The 13,845-nt window shown below is 45.5% G+C and overlaps 1 protein-coding gene across 2 annotated transcripts in view; it reads left to right on the forward strand.

Moving 5' to 3' along the window:
• Positions 1-699: 699 nt before the first annotated feature.
• The window catches only part of ADAM19 (ADAM metallopeptidase domain 19), an 89,698-nt gene continuing 76,552 nt past the window's right edge, over positions 700-13,845 (forward strand). The window contains exons 1-3 of one of the 2 annotated variants that reach the window (XM_025292331.3): positions 700-958; positions 3,624-3,709; positions 8,465-8,535. In XM_025292331.3, the coding sequence (XP_025148116.2) occupies positions 892-958; positions 3,624-3,709; positions 8,465-8,535 (224 nt within the window). In that variant the 5' untranslated portion in view covers positions 700-891. The remainder of the gene's footprint in view (positions 959-3,623; positions 3,710-8,464; positions 8,536-13,845) is intronic. The other variant, XM_025292330.3, reaches the window with a different exon arrangement.

Here is a 13,845-nt window from a genome sequence, read left to right on the forward strand (position 1 = left end):
TAATTAAATAAATTGACATATGTAAAGTGCTGAGAATGGTGGCATTTAGGAAATGCTGTATCGGTCTTAGTTATTATTTTCTTCTTCTAGCAGACAGCAAACCTTCAGTAAGTGACAGTCATTATTATTATTATTTTCAAGTCTCATCTCCCTCCAATTTCCTTCAAACCCCTAAATGCTAACCATCCCAAATGCCGGTTTCCCCCAGTTTAGCCCATGGGCTTTTCCTCCCTAGTCCGTCTATCTAGGGTTTTCTGCTCCATTTCGCCTCCTCCGGAGCTCAGATCTCATCTCCTCTGGGAATCCTCTCTTCACCACCCTGCTCCTCCCAGTCAGATGGAAAGGATCCTTGATTTGTGTCCTGCTAAGAAAACAACTCCGTATAGCACTTAGTTCTCTGTGCCAGGTTAACTCTTTCGGAGCCTGCCTCCAAGAGTGGAGGCCGGTGCTGGTGAGCAGCCTCTTGAGTGACACCCAAGGCGTCTAGCCCAGCGTGGGACAGAGAAAATGGGCTGTGCAGAGAAGGGTCCAGTTTAATTCCTACAAACTCGAGCCCCCAACCCTCCTCAGGCAGCGCCCACCGTGAAGAATCGCTACCCTTCCTCGGGCTCGGAGTCTCCCTCCCTTGAACGCCGACACCTGAGCAGTTTCCCCCGCCCCTGCCCCACCCCCGCGCCAGGCTCAGGGGTCGCTCTGGCTTCCACCCAGCCTCCTCCTGCCCCTCCTCCAGCCCCGGTGGAGCTGAGGGGCGGAGCGAACGGTCAATGGCTGGGAGCGGGCTGGGAGCTGCTGGGCGACCGCGGTGGATTCCAGAAGCGCGGCGGCCTGGTTAGGGGGCTGGCATGGCCGCGTGCTGGTGAGCGCTGACTGCGCGAGGGGCCAGCTGCCACCATGCCCCGGGGCGTGGGCATCGCCCAGCTCTGCCTGCTGGTGCTCGCCCTGCCTGGATGGACCAGAAGTAAGTAGCGGAGCGGAGCGGAGGGGGGGTGGGGTGGGTGACGGGGGCTTTGTAGGTGGGTGGACTGGGGGATCTGGGTGGACTGGGGGATCTGGGTGGACTGGGGGACCTGGGGACCCCAAGTAACAACTCGGAGCCGCGCCCCTGCTGTCTCCTAGCCCGGGAGCCCCGGCTTTGTTCCCACGTTGTGCGCCCCGGGAGGTGGTGGAGATGCGGGAGATCCAGAGCAGGCAGAAAACAGTGGGTCCCTCCCCGGCTTGCCTCCCTTTCTCTCCTTTTCCTCTGTTTTTCTGGCTTTTCCGCTGCTTTCCGAGTCTCTCCTCTTTTCTCCAGTCTTTGTGTGTGTGCCTATAAATACGTTTGGATAAAATTGGAACCATACCATATGTACGGTTTTGTGTCTTGCATATTCCACTTCACTTTATGAGCATTTCCACATCGTTACATTCTCCAACAACATGGTTTCAATGATTGTAAATTCCGCCAAGAAATTGCAAAAGTACAATTTTCAGAAAGTTAAAAACACGACTCATACAAATATAGGATGGAAGATTGGCAAAGATTGATCTGATTCTTCAGAGAGGCAGTGAATAGAATGGTAAAGCTAGTTTAAAGCACTAGAGGAAAGAGGAGTGATACGGGCATTGGAGACAGTGTTGAAATCCTGTACTGGGACAGATATAAAAGTGGTCAGTGCTCCATGGGACCAAACAACCATAATTCTTAGTTATCTGTCTATTACGCTGGAGTCATTTGCATCTCTACCAGACTGAGAGTTACAGTTAACACAGATCTTCGCAGAGTATATAGCCTTTAATTACTAGTAAATAAAGGCAAACAAAGGTACATTCCCTAGATAATTCACTAATCTGTGAAAAGGCCTGCTAACCAATGCTCCAAATGTGATATTGAAAGGACATCCTACTTGCTCTTTTTGCTTTATTTCCAAGGTTTGAACAGTTTTTCTTAAGTTGTACTGTGTTTCTCTATTACTGAGCCTAACTTTCCATAATTTTTGCAATCATAAAGATCATTTCATTCCTTTAAATGTTCTATTAAATATCATAGTTCCTTTTTGTTGCAAAGAATCTAGATTTATCAGCCGCTAGAGCAGAAACTGTCTTTCTGATTCCCCAGTGAGTATCTGACATCTTCTAGCATAGTGTTTGGCCTGTAGTTAGGCACTCAGAAAATGTGTAAATGAATGCATTGCTTCTCATTTTTACTAATATGATAACACTAATGTAGTCTAATAACTTTTTTTTAGGATATATTTTGACTGAGAATGCATCATATCAGTAATCTGAAACAGAAGTTAATTACTCATCATTGGGCCAGTGTAATAGAACAAATATGGCCATCTTCTATGTAACTCATTATATTCTATGCGATTCATGTGGTTAGTTTAGAAAGAATAGATTTTTGGAGTCCTCACTTAGGACCTCAGAAGTTCTGTAGATGTGGCCTATTCTTACCAGAGACTAATTTACTTAGGTCTTGAGCAATTACCACTTTATTAAGATTGTCTGCAACCAGTGTTTGAAGTCTGCCCTGCCTAGAACAAGTCTGTCCGCAAACAGATTTCAGTTCACCTTTCTGGAGAAACAGGAGGCTTGTTACCTATCTCCCAGGGTTGTGCTGAGTACAGAGATCTGGGTGGTGAGAATTATTTGGAAAGTAGGAAGTGATATGCAAGTGCAGCCTTGCCCTTAGGAAGTTCAGGTTAAAGCAATGATGCTTTTGTGACCGGGAAGCACTGTCACAGTAACTCTCCCCATTAATGCTGTGAGGTGGGCAGGTGGGTATCATTTTACAGATGAGAAAACTGAAGCACAATGTGAATAATACCCAGGGGCTTGCCCTCCAGATATACCCAGAACCCAAACACTTCATTCCTCTCCACTGACGTCATTCTAGTCTGAGTTACCAGCAACTCTGACCAGGGCTCCCGCAAGGCTCCATCCTTGCCTTCCCGCTTCTACTCTCACCCCTGCCCCTACAGCACTTCCACCCTTTCAGTCTCCACCCAACCGTCAGAAAGGTCTTTCACAAACTGAATACAGATCATATTGCTCTGTGTCTAAACCCTCCAGTGCCTTCCAAGTCACAGGATTTATAATAAAATCCAGACACTTTCCATGCCCTCTGTGATAGCAGACCCCCTATCTGTCTTGCTGACCATATCTGCCAATTTCCCCTCTCATTTGCTCAGTTCTGGCTACTTCTAACTTCTGCTTATTCCTTAAACAGGCCAAGCTGTTTCTGCTCTTGCTGATCCTTTTTCCTGGGACACTCTTAGACCCCTAGATCTTTGCATCTTCTTTCCGGTCCCTCAAATCTCAATTAAGTGCTATCCTTGAAGATCATCCTAAAATAGGTACCCCCTCTTCAGTGTCTCTTTATTTTATGACCCTGTTGTACCATATGAGAATATTTGTGTCATCCTCTTCCCATCTCTAGAAAGTAAGCCAGTGAAGTATACACAGATCTACCACTCTATTATCAGCACCTGGCAGAGTGCCTGACCCATAGTAAGTGCCAAGAGCCTGGAATCCACAGGTCTCCTAACACCCCAATGTGGAGTCTTCCCTGTTGGCACTGCATGCCTGGCTTAGCTAGGGTACAGAGGTCTGGGATTCCAGTGATGTGTTTGCTGTATTGGCAGGAGGAAGTGGGGAAGGCAGCCCCCAGCTGCAGCATGAACTGATAATACCTCAGTGGAAGACTGCAGAAAGCCCCATAAGAGAAAAGGTAAGACTCAAAGCATCTCATTTTCACAGGCAGAAGCTGACAACTCTGTTCTGTGAGGCTTGGGGGTCACCTACTTAACTTTTCTGGAGGTGCTAATGGTTATCACCATTAGTTCTGTTTCTGGCCCACTCTGTCCTCTGTGTACTCCAGTTTTGGAAATCCTCGACGGGACTTTCCTTCACTGTGTGACAACCCACTATAACACTTCCAGATGCCAGTAGTTGAGGCAATGAAAATCCATGTTAATGCCGGCATAAGCTAAATGCAAGTATGTTTCACAAAAATCACTGACTCTCAATTGGGATTGATTAAATGTCATTAGTATTTTTTGCTCTGCATAATATGTGCTTCACTTTATTGATGAGATGATATACTTGGAGAGAAAAATGACAATCCAAACTATTTTTAAAATAAGAGGCAGGGTAGGGCTTCCCAGGTGATTCAGTGGTAAAGAATCTACTCGCCAATGCAAGGAGACGTAGGCTTGATCCCTGCGTCGGGAAGATCCCCTGGAGGAGGTAATGGTAACCCACTCCAATATTCTTGCCTGGGAAATCCCATGGACAGAGCAGCCTGAGGGGCTTCAGTCCATGGGGTCGCAAAGAGTCGGACACGACTGAACAACTGAGCACACATGCAGGGACCTAGTACTGCCTTAAGTCTGTCTTAAAATCCAATAATCTTAAAATTCAGTAGGCTTCTTGGGCCACAACACCAGAGAATGGATAGGCCTCATCGAGGGGATTGAGAATAAGACAGAAAACATTATCCCATTCTTGCAGGAAGGACCTGTGCATCTAGGATAGTCTTTGGTTCTGGTTCTTATAGCTCAAGTGAGACAGGAAAGAACTAGAAAGGAAGATGTGATATTGGCAAAACTAATACAATTATGTAAAGTTTAAAAATAAAATAAAATTAAAAAAATAAATAAAACCCAGTCAGAAGGTAAAAAAAAAAAAAAAAAGGAAGATGTGTTTGCTGTGTGCCAATAACCAGCTATCCGACCTTTTACTTTCTGAGCGCAGTTTTCTCATTTAAAAAATAGGGCTTAGAGGGGATAAGAAGGAAGAGGACTAGAGAGGAGGGGTGCTTAATAGGAGTGCTTTGGGTTCAAATGGTCAGTGATTTATTGGGCAACATATAACAGCAAGATTAAAGTAGGAGAGAGAGGAGAGAGCAGTGTCAGGAAAGATTTCAGACTTCGAAGTCCTTGAGTCTGGAAAGGTAAATGGAGAGTAGAAATGCCCAGAATCTGTGAAATTATGGCTGGAGGAATGCAGACATGTCCAAAAAAGTGCTTCAATTTGGAGGAAACGTACAGCAAAAATATTAGGACAAATGAAAGCAAATAATATTTTATCCTAAAGATAATAAATGAATGGAGGTCATTTCATCCAGAACTAGGAGAGACTGAAAATAGCTTCAGGAAAAGTCTAGACAAATTAATGGATGGACATCCTAGGGCAGGTTATTTTTAAAAATTAAGATCTTGGATATCCCAGCCTATCCATTATTGTCCGAGGAATGGATCTGATACTTTTATAGATGCCTCTCTGTTCTCTCCAGATGTGGGATGCCGGGCATCCTCAGGAAGGGCCTGAGAAACAAAGTGGAGCTCAGATCCTGTCTTTGTTCCCAGCCATTGTCTGCCTAGGATCTGCCCAGGTCATTGTCCTTTGTAGGACTAGCCTGGCACCGTAAATATTTGTTGAACAAATGAATGAATGTCAGAGGGAGAGGAGAGGTAGGTCTCAGTCGGGCATCTTATTCTCATTCATGTAATTGCTTCATTTAGCAAATGTTAGTTGAACACTACATAGTAAATATACATATACTATGTCTTAAGGGGGATGTAGACATGTAGTGTAGATTTCCAATACCCTGTACAGCTGAAGATCTATTTAATCTGCCTCAAAAGAGAAAGGCATTTAAAACCCTGCCCTGGGGAAGTATAAACAGTGGGTCAACTCCCTTCACTTCCTAGGAAAGGTGATGTTCCCCCTTCCTAGCACAGAGTGGAGTTGCAAGAGAAAAATCTGAGTAAATCTGGACAGGGAAGTTACATGAATCTTTGTAGTGCTGTTTCATTGTTTTGGTTGAAACATCTCCTTGAAACAAGGAACATCATATTAAATATCAGTGTCTGAGCATCTTCCAGACTAGAGAGCAATAGTTTTGGATTAGCCACTTAAATATTCATACTCAGGCTGCAACTTGTGTCTCTTTGGGGGAGAAGTGACAGTGGTTTGATTTGTGTCAACTTTCCTTCTTTGTGTGTGGACTCTAGGCCACCTTCCTCTTGGAAAAGGGAATAGATACAGCTCTATTGCTGTGTGTGTTTCCTCAAGTGCCCACTTGGGACTGTGTCCCTGATGCTTAATGTGACTGGGCAGGGCCTTTGGTCCATAACTCCCCAGAGTAAAGCAACAAACCAGAAATAGGTATGGGTAGAGCTGAATCCGGGCATCAGAAAATAGAGAAGTGAATTTCTTTTTTTTTTTGAGAAGTGAATTTCATAGTGCAAGTTTTTGCATAAACATCCCTGTCGCTTCCTCTTCCCGTGTTTTTGACATGTCCCTTAAGAGAAGTGAGTAGGATAAATTTGCAAAACAAAGCAAAGGACAGGGTTGCACAAGCATCTGAGATCACAATGTTCGGACCACATTGGAGCCCTCGGTGGCACAAAAGCCTCAGGGATGCCCAGGACCCTAATGGGAAATGGGATTTGAAGCTGATAAGAAGAGAAATGTGCTTAAAAGAGGCAGGCCCCCAACCAGAGGTGGCAAAGCAGGTGACGCACTTGCTCATACATGCCAAAACTAAGTTTTGAGGCTGACCTTAAAAGGGATAGAAGCTTTCCTCTAGCAAGAGCTTCATGTGAATTAAAAGAGACTTCACGAGTTTATCAGTTCCTTGGTCCCAAATTGGAGAATGTACATCTAAAACACCCAAAGAATCGATCCTTTTAAAAATGTTTAAATACGTAAATACCCTGTTTTAATTAAATAATTTCTGCCTTTAAGAATAGTTCAGCTGTGCTAAATTGAACTTTTGTTAAAGCATGAAAGTTTATGGTGACTTGGATTTCTAATGTCTTTGAAATTTTCCACAATAATTAGATAAAAGAAGATTAAAAGTCCATTTCTGAAAATATAAAAGGCCATTTTAAAAACATGGGAAAGTGCACAAAATAAAATTAAATTGAATTATGATCTCACTGAGCTTCTCTGGTGGCTCAGTGGTAAAGAACCCAACCTGCAGGAGATGCAGGTTCAATCCCTTGGTCGGGAAGATCCCCTGGAGAAGGAAATGTCAACCCACTCCAGTATTCTTGCCTGGAAAATCCTATGGACAAAGGAGCCTGGTGGGCTACAGTCCATGGGGTTGCAGAAGAGTAGGACACGACTGAGTGACTAAATAGCAACAAATGATCTCACTAACGAGAAGCAACTATGGTAACCTTTTGGTTTATTTCTACTTTTGTCCCTTTATAAAAATATGTATGAATAAAGCATACAGTGTTATGTTTTAAACCTTTGTGCTTAATCGTTATCACGTGTACTTTCTTGATAATCTAAAAATGATTGAAAGCCATAATTTTGAATGGCTGTCTAATGTTTTGTCATATGAATGGATTATTGGTTTTTTAACCATTCTCCTACATTTGGATTATTTGGATTCTGTTTCATTAGTTATTATTGTAAGTAATGAGCATCCTTGTGTATAAACCATTGCCTGTGTTTCCATTTGTTCCCTTCAGGTAGAATCTTCTATAGGGTTTCAGGGTCTAAACATTTTTAAACTCTTGGCTCATACTGTCAGATTATTTTCTGGTCAGCAGGTATCAGTTTAAATTCTTATAGGTAGGGTGTGAGAGTGCCCATTCTATAGTATACCCTGCTGCATTGTGATTTATGTTTGTTTTTTTTTTAATCTTTGTTGCTTTGATTTTTTAAAAGATATCTTAAAAAAATACTTTTGGGTGGGGGGCAGTTACCAGTGATGCTGAACGTGTTTTTAATGCTTATTGACCATTTGTATGATAACTTATATAGTCTATTCTGGGTATCTAGCTACTTTGGCTCTTAGTAAATTTTTTGTGTAAAATGTATCTGTTGGACCTTTGAATCCTTACTTGGAGGTTCTTCCAGTTGTCTCCTCTGAGAAGATTGAGGGGTATCCAAACTGAGAGCCACTGTAAAATGAGTCCATGATGAAGAGGCTTTCCCTGGTATCTTAAGTAGCAGCCAACATGTAACAGGGGCTTCCTGTGTGCCAAGCACTATAATAAATTCTTACGTTTACTTTGTCACTTAGTCCTTATATCCCCACAAAGTTGACTATTCTGTTTTACAAATGAAGCTGAGCTGTAGGGAGGTTCAGTAGCATGTCTGATTCCACGGCTGTAGTGTTAAAACCTACACTTGATCCCAGATCTGACTCCACTCAAATTTGCTGTCCAGGATTGTGTGTTTTAGGGTTTGCCTTTACCAGGCCTGCATGCAGGCACTTACACCACATTTCGGCTTGGAGTTTCTTTCCTTTGTCTTTGAGGAGAAGGCAGATGGGGGAGGAGAAGTGGGTCCTTCTGGGACTGAAGTTATTTCATGTTTGGGCTTCAAATGCAGTTGACCCTTTCTCATTCACTTCCTGTGGCTCCATCCATGTCAGAGCTCTGGCTGGACCCTCTGCCTCCTCCCTGGGAGCCTCGGCCCCTGCTTTTCGGAACTGACATTCTTTCGTTGTTTCTTTTAGCATCCACTCAAAGCGGAGCTCAGGGTGATGGCTGAGGGGCGAGAGCTGATCCTGGACCTGGAGAAGAATGAGTAAGTGGACTTCTCCTTTGTCTAAAATGAGACAACCCACTTGTGTGTCAGCGCCGGACGCAGGTGCCACTGGCTTGGAAGGAAGTAGTTAATGAAGTGACCCAGGCTGTCGACCTGTAGTTCATTTATTGGGAGCATTTTTGCAAAGCCTGCACTTCCACCATCTCTTGACTTGCTGTGAAATTACTGGACTGTTTACCGTCTTCCTTGAATTTCCTCAAGCTGGGGAAATTTCTGGGGCCTCTTAGGGTTCACTGTCTGTGTGTGTGTGTGAGAGAGAGAGAAACAGAGAGACACGAAGGAAGGGATGGGCTGGAGGACTTGGGCAGCTGTCTTACTCGCTCCAGCACAGTGCATGGCAGGAAGTGAAGGAGATGAGAAGAAAGCAGCAGAGAGGAGAGAGGTGAGGTGGGGTGTTTGGGGATTTGACGCTCAAACCCTGACTGCTCCTTCTCTTCTGGGTCAGCTACATCTGAGCTTCTGCCAATAAGGGCATGGTCAGCAGTCTCCTGGCTTCATCGGCCTGGTTCTTCCATATCCCCGACCTCATTTGTCTTGGGTGGCTGCCTCACTCAGGAATATTTCCACATTGATTTGCTGTCAAGCACAGTTGTATCTTGATTGATGTTATTGAGCAGGTAAATAGACATAAGGCATGGCTGCATGTGTTGCCCATTTTTTGACCAATCCCAGTCTGTTTTGGGCACTGGAGAGCTTTCCTTACTTGGCCAGGGCCCTCTGAAGGCTTCTGCTGTCTCCTCATCAACAGTCCTGCTTACATTCTGCCACACAGACCTTGCAGATAAGGCTGCATGGCTCAGCGAACTGCCTGTCTCCTCTTGGCAGCCTGTGGAGTCCCCTGGAAGCAGATGAGTAATCACACACATCACTGCCAAGAAAGGGATAGATAGGGACCTTCCCATATCCAGAAGGATGGGAATGACTGCTCAGCTTGGGTGGAAAGCAAGAATATAAATTATTCCAAATTTGGGCTTTTTGGACACTTGTGGAGGAGGATGCGTGGTGTTGGAAGTGCATTATAAGCATGACTTAAGCAGTGTGTGCAGTGCTCATCCATGTCTTTCCTCTGCCTCCAGGATGCGGTGGCCTTTAGGAAGCCAGAAAAATGGGCATCTCAGTCATTTTTGCTGCTTTCCTCCTTGGAGTGAAAGCAGACCTTTCCTTGTGCCTTCGTCCTGAAGTGAAACCGGCCCAGGAATGTGTTCTCCCTGTTCCATTTCCCTGGAATAGACCTGGCTGGCTGTGTTTGCCGAGAGTGTAGGCCCTGTCTGCCTGGGGTTTCTCCTTGCATTGTCTTCCTCTGGTCTTGCAGGGAAGTCTCTCAGAGAGTGTGTTCTTAGTCTCTCTCAGGTCCTATTTCAGTTTCGTACAGTCCCAGCCCTCTAGCTCTAAACTAACGGTTTCCTATTGCTACCTCCATCTCAGCTGTCCTCTCCTGCCTCCATTTAGAGTATCTGACTCCTCAGCTTCCTCTGAGCTGCCCATGTGATGGGGTTGGTGTCATGGACAAATTCTTGGGAGTTAGATTGGCCAGGCAAGGACCCTGAGACTCATCCTTCCCTCATATTTTGTAATCTTTACAAGAAGTCATAGGAAGTTAGGGCACAAAGATGCCTTGGAAAACACTGAGTGCAGCAGTCGTGTGCGTCGAAGCAGAAACTTCAGCTCAGAGAAGGAAAGGAACTTGCCTAAGGCCACACAGCAAGCAAAGGGGAGAGATGAGATGAGGATCATTTGTGTCACAGAAACCCAGATTTGGCTCACTAGCTGATTAACCCGGGGACACATTGCTGGGTCTTTTGGAGTCTCAGTGTCCTTACTTATAAAATGAGGATAGTAACACCGGCCTCATAAGCGTGGCTATGAGGGCTAAATGCAGCGATGTACACAAAGTGCTTACAGAGCACACGGTAGATAATTGACTACTAGTGTGATTTCTTTTTTTTTTTTTTACCATCCCATTCTGAGGTTCCAGAGGAGAGCCCGGAAATGTGGTTCAGTTGTCTGCTGCCGGGAGCAGCTCTCTTGTTTCCCAGTGATCAGCAGTGGGCTGGATATGGTTCCTGGCCTCCTCCAATTGGCAGAAGGCAGGAGATCTGACAAAAATGGCAGCAACAGAGCCAAGCAATATGACCTCACCAGGTATCCCTAGGGAAGGCTTCCTGCTATTTTCATCTAAACTGGGCTTTTTGTTTTTGGACATGTGTTAGCAAGCGGAACTCTAACTGCACACGACTTCCTAGTGTGTTTACTTCCCAAAGCCTTTTCATTCATGGTGCGTGCGAGCCTGGATTCAAAACAGATTGGGGGGGGCTGCGGAGGGGTTTGGAGGAGGTGCGGCTTTTCTGATTTTTAAATCTTATAAAAAAAATGGTAAACTTTTTATCATCCTGTGATATTTGAGGGGAAACTAGGCCCCGTGCTAAGGGATCCTCATGCTCTGATTCTTAATATCCTCAATTGATTCATTCATCTTCCCCATCTCGGATACATCTATAGCATTCTAGGCACCAGAGCAGGTAGTGCAGATCCAGCTGTGGATAAACTAGGTCTACCTTCTTGGAGCTTGTATTTCAGTAGGGGTGAGCAATAGATAAACAAGCAAATGGCAGCAACTGCTATGGAGGAAACAAAGAAGCGTTAGGGCTCCGAAGAGGGAGGGAGGTGATGTTTGGAATGGCAGCCAGAGCCAACCTTGGTGGTGAATTGATATTTGAGTCCAGACCTGAAGGAGCTAAGGAAGTGAGCCACATGAACAGCAGGGAGATGACGGTTCCAAGGAGCAGGAACAGCTGCCGAGTTCAAAAACGCTACTAGACTATGAAGGTTTCCCTTCCCTCTGCCTACCCCCAACCACATTCCCCCACATGTTAGATTCTCAGGCCTTCCAGGAGTGGTGGACAAGGACTCCTGGAACTGTGAGGGCAGGGAGAGGACATTGCTCATTTCTTTCTCATCATCCCGAGGTGTCTGGCCTTCTCTCATTTAATCAAAGCCCAAGTGCTAATGCGTGGCCCAAAATAGCAGTGAGCCAGCCTTTAATGGAATTCACACGTGGAGAGATTGCCAACAATGGTGAGGATGCAGGAGTGTGGGGCTTGGGCCAGGAGTGAGGATAGCAAATGGGCCTTCAGCTCAGGCAGCAGACGCCCCAAGATGCCTCAGTTTCATAGCGTGGCCGGCGGCAGCCTTTTTCTACTGTGAAGCCGCTCAGGATAAACGGCCGACATTCCCACGGGGGACACACACCCTTTCCCCTACAGATTGCAGGTGGAAAAGAGTGACATCACAAGGATAATCTGAATGTGGCTTCCATGTGGGATCCTGACCCTGCCACTTACTAACTGTATGTCCTTTTCAAGCCTCAGTTGCCTTATCTGGGATATAATATATCTGAGTTCCACACTTAGAGCCATGGGGAGGACAAAATAAGTTAGGGGCCAGCGTAGTCCCTGACTCGTACTCTGTATACCCTGTAGGAGGCAGCTGCTATTTTTTTCTTGCTTATGGTTTTTTAATTGCAAAAGCAATGCATATTCATTGTGAAACTTGTAGCAATACCAAAGTATAATGAGTAAAAGAATGGAAGCCTCCCTCCCACAGGGCCCACCATGGACCTGTTCTCTGTAAGTGAGAGCCTGCACATAGATACGCACGGGCACAGTCACACAGAAGCACAGCCAGACTGCTACTTTTGTGATGACGCAAGAGCAGAAATGAGACTGTACTGTACATATTGCTCCACACTTATCTTTACAGACTCAACTGAAGTGATGAAGGTAGTATTCTGCTCTAATAAAATATATGTTCCGTTATGTTGTTCAGTTGCTCAGTCATGTCCGACTCTGTGACCCTGTGGACTGCAGCAGTCCAGGCTTCCTGTCCTTCACAGTCTCCCAGGGTTCGCTCAAACTCATGTCCATTGAATCAGTGATGCCATCCAACTATCCCATCCTCTGTCGCCCCCTTCTCCTCCTGCCCTCAATCTTTCCCAGCATCATTGTCTTTTCCAGTGAGTCGGCTCTTTGCATCAGATGGCCAAAGTATTGGAGCTTCAATTTCAGCATATGTTCCCTACTGCTGCTGCTGCTAAGTCGCTTCAGTCGTGTCCGACTCGGTGTGACCCCATAGACGGCAGCCCACCAGGCTCCCCTGTCCCTGGGATTCTCCAGGCAAGAACACTGGAGTGGGTTGCCATTTCCTTCTCCAATGCATGGAAGTGAAAAGTGAAAGCGAAGTCGCTCAGTCGTGTCCGACTCTTAGCGACCCCATGGACTGCAGCCCACCAGGCCCCTCCGTCCATGGGATTTTCCAGGCAAGAGTACTGGAGTGGGTTGCCATTGCCTTCTCCTAGTTTTATATTTATTCACACCTATACTGATCATTTGCAAATGTTGGTGCATAGCTGTGGTTAGCAGAACCTCACTTGTGACTGGGACTCTGTGGTACAGTGGACAGAGTACTGAGCTCAGAGACAGGTGATATAGAATTGGTCAGCAAGCCAGTTGGCCCTGCTGGGCTTCCACCTTCCCATCTGTTGTATGGGGGTTTTGTCCCAGTTAGGCTCTAAGAGCCTTTCCTGCACTACCTATTTAAGGGACACCACATAAGTGGAAAATGAAAAAGAAGTCCCTGCCTCAGGGCATTTGCTCCCCAGTTCTGGAGACATTCCTGGAAAGAGGGGGCAGTGAGATAAAGGCAAATACCCCCAAAACCACAGAAGCTGAGGATGAACTGCTAACTCAGGACCCATTGTTTAAGCAACATAAACACAAGGAAGAAAATTACAGGGAAGAAATTACAGGCTGCTATTTTCATAACCCACAATTTTGAGGCATAAATCCATAATATTTGTCTTGCGTGTAATTTCCCCCAGACACTGAGGACTGCCTCATCAATCCAGAAACCATACTGGACAACAACTTGTTTGCTGAAATCAAATGGAGTCTTTCTTCACTGTAGGCATCTGGACATCTGGATGCCTCCAGGAAGATATAGGCCCTGACTCTCTCCCTTCTCACTTTTTCCCCAAAGGAGGGCACACTGAACTGTTGAACCTGCTTGCAGGATGCTCAAGGTCACCTTCAAAAGCAGATGAGCAGCCCAACCAGTGGGCGCTGTGCCTAGAGGACCTTCAGCCACCTACTTCCCTCTGCTCATCCCTTAAACACGTTCTGGAACTGTCATCTCTTCATCAGACTTCCTCCCTTGAATCTAAATGATGCTAAGATTTAGATTTTGGCTTGGGAAAGGGAGAGATCCCTTGGTCTCACCACAGCCCTGTTAGAG

Source organism: Bubalus bubalis, chromosome 9 (genome assembly GCF_019923935.1).
Source record: "Bubalus bubalis isolate 160015118507 breed Murrah chromosome 9, NDDB_SH_1, whole genome shotgun sequence".
Classification (NCBI taxonomy): domain Eukaryota; kingdom Metazoa; phylum Chordata; class Mammalia; order Artiodactyla; family Bovidae; genus Bubalus; species Bubalus bubalis.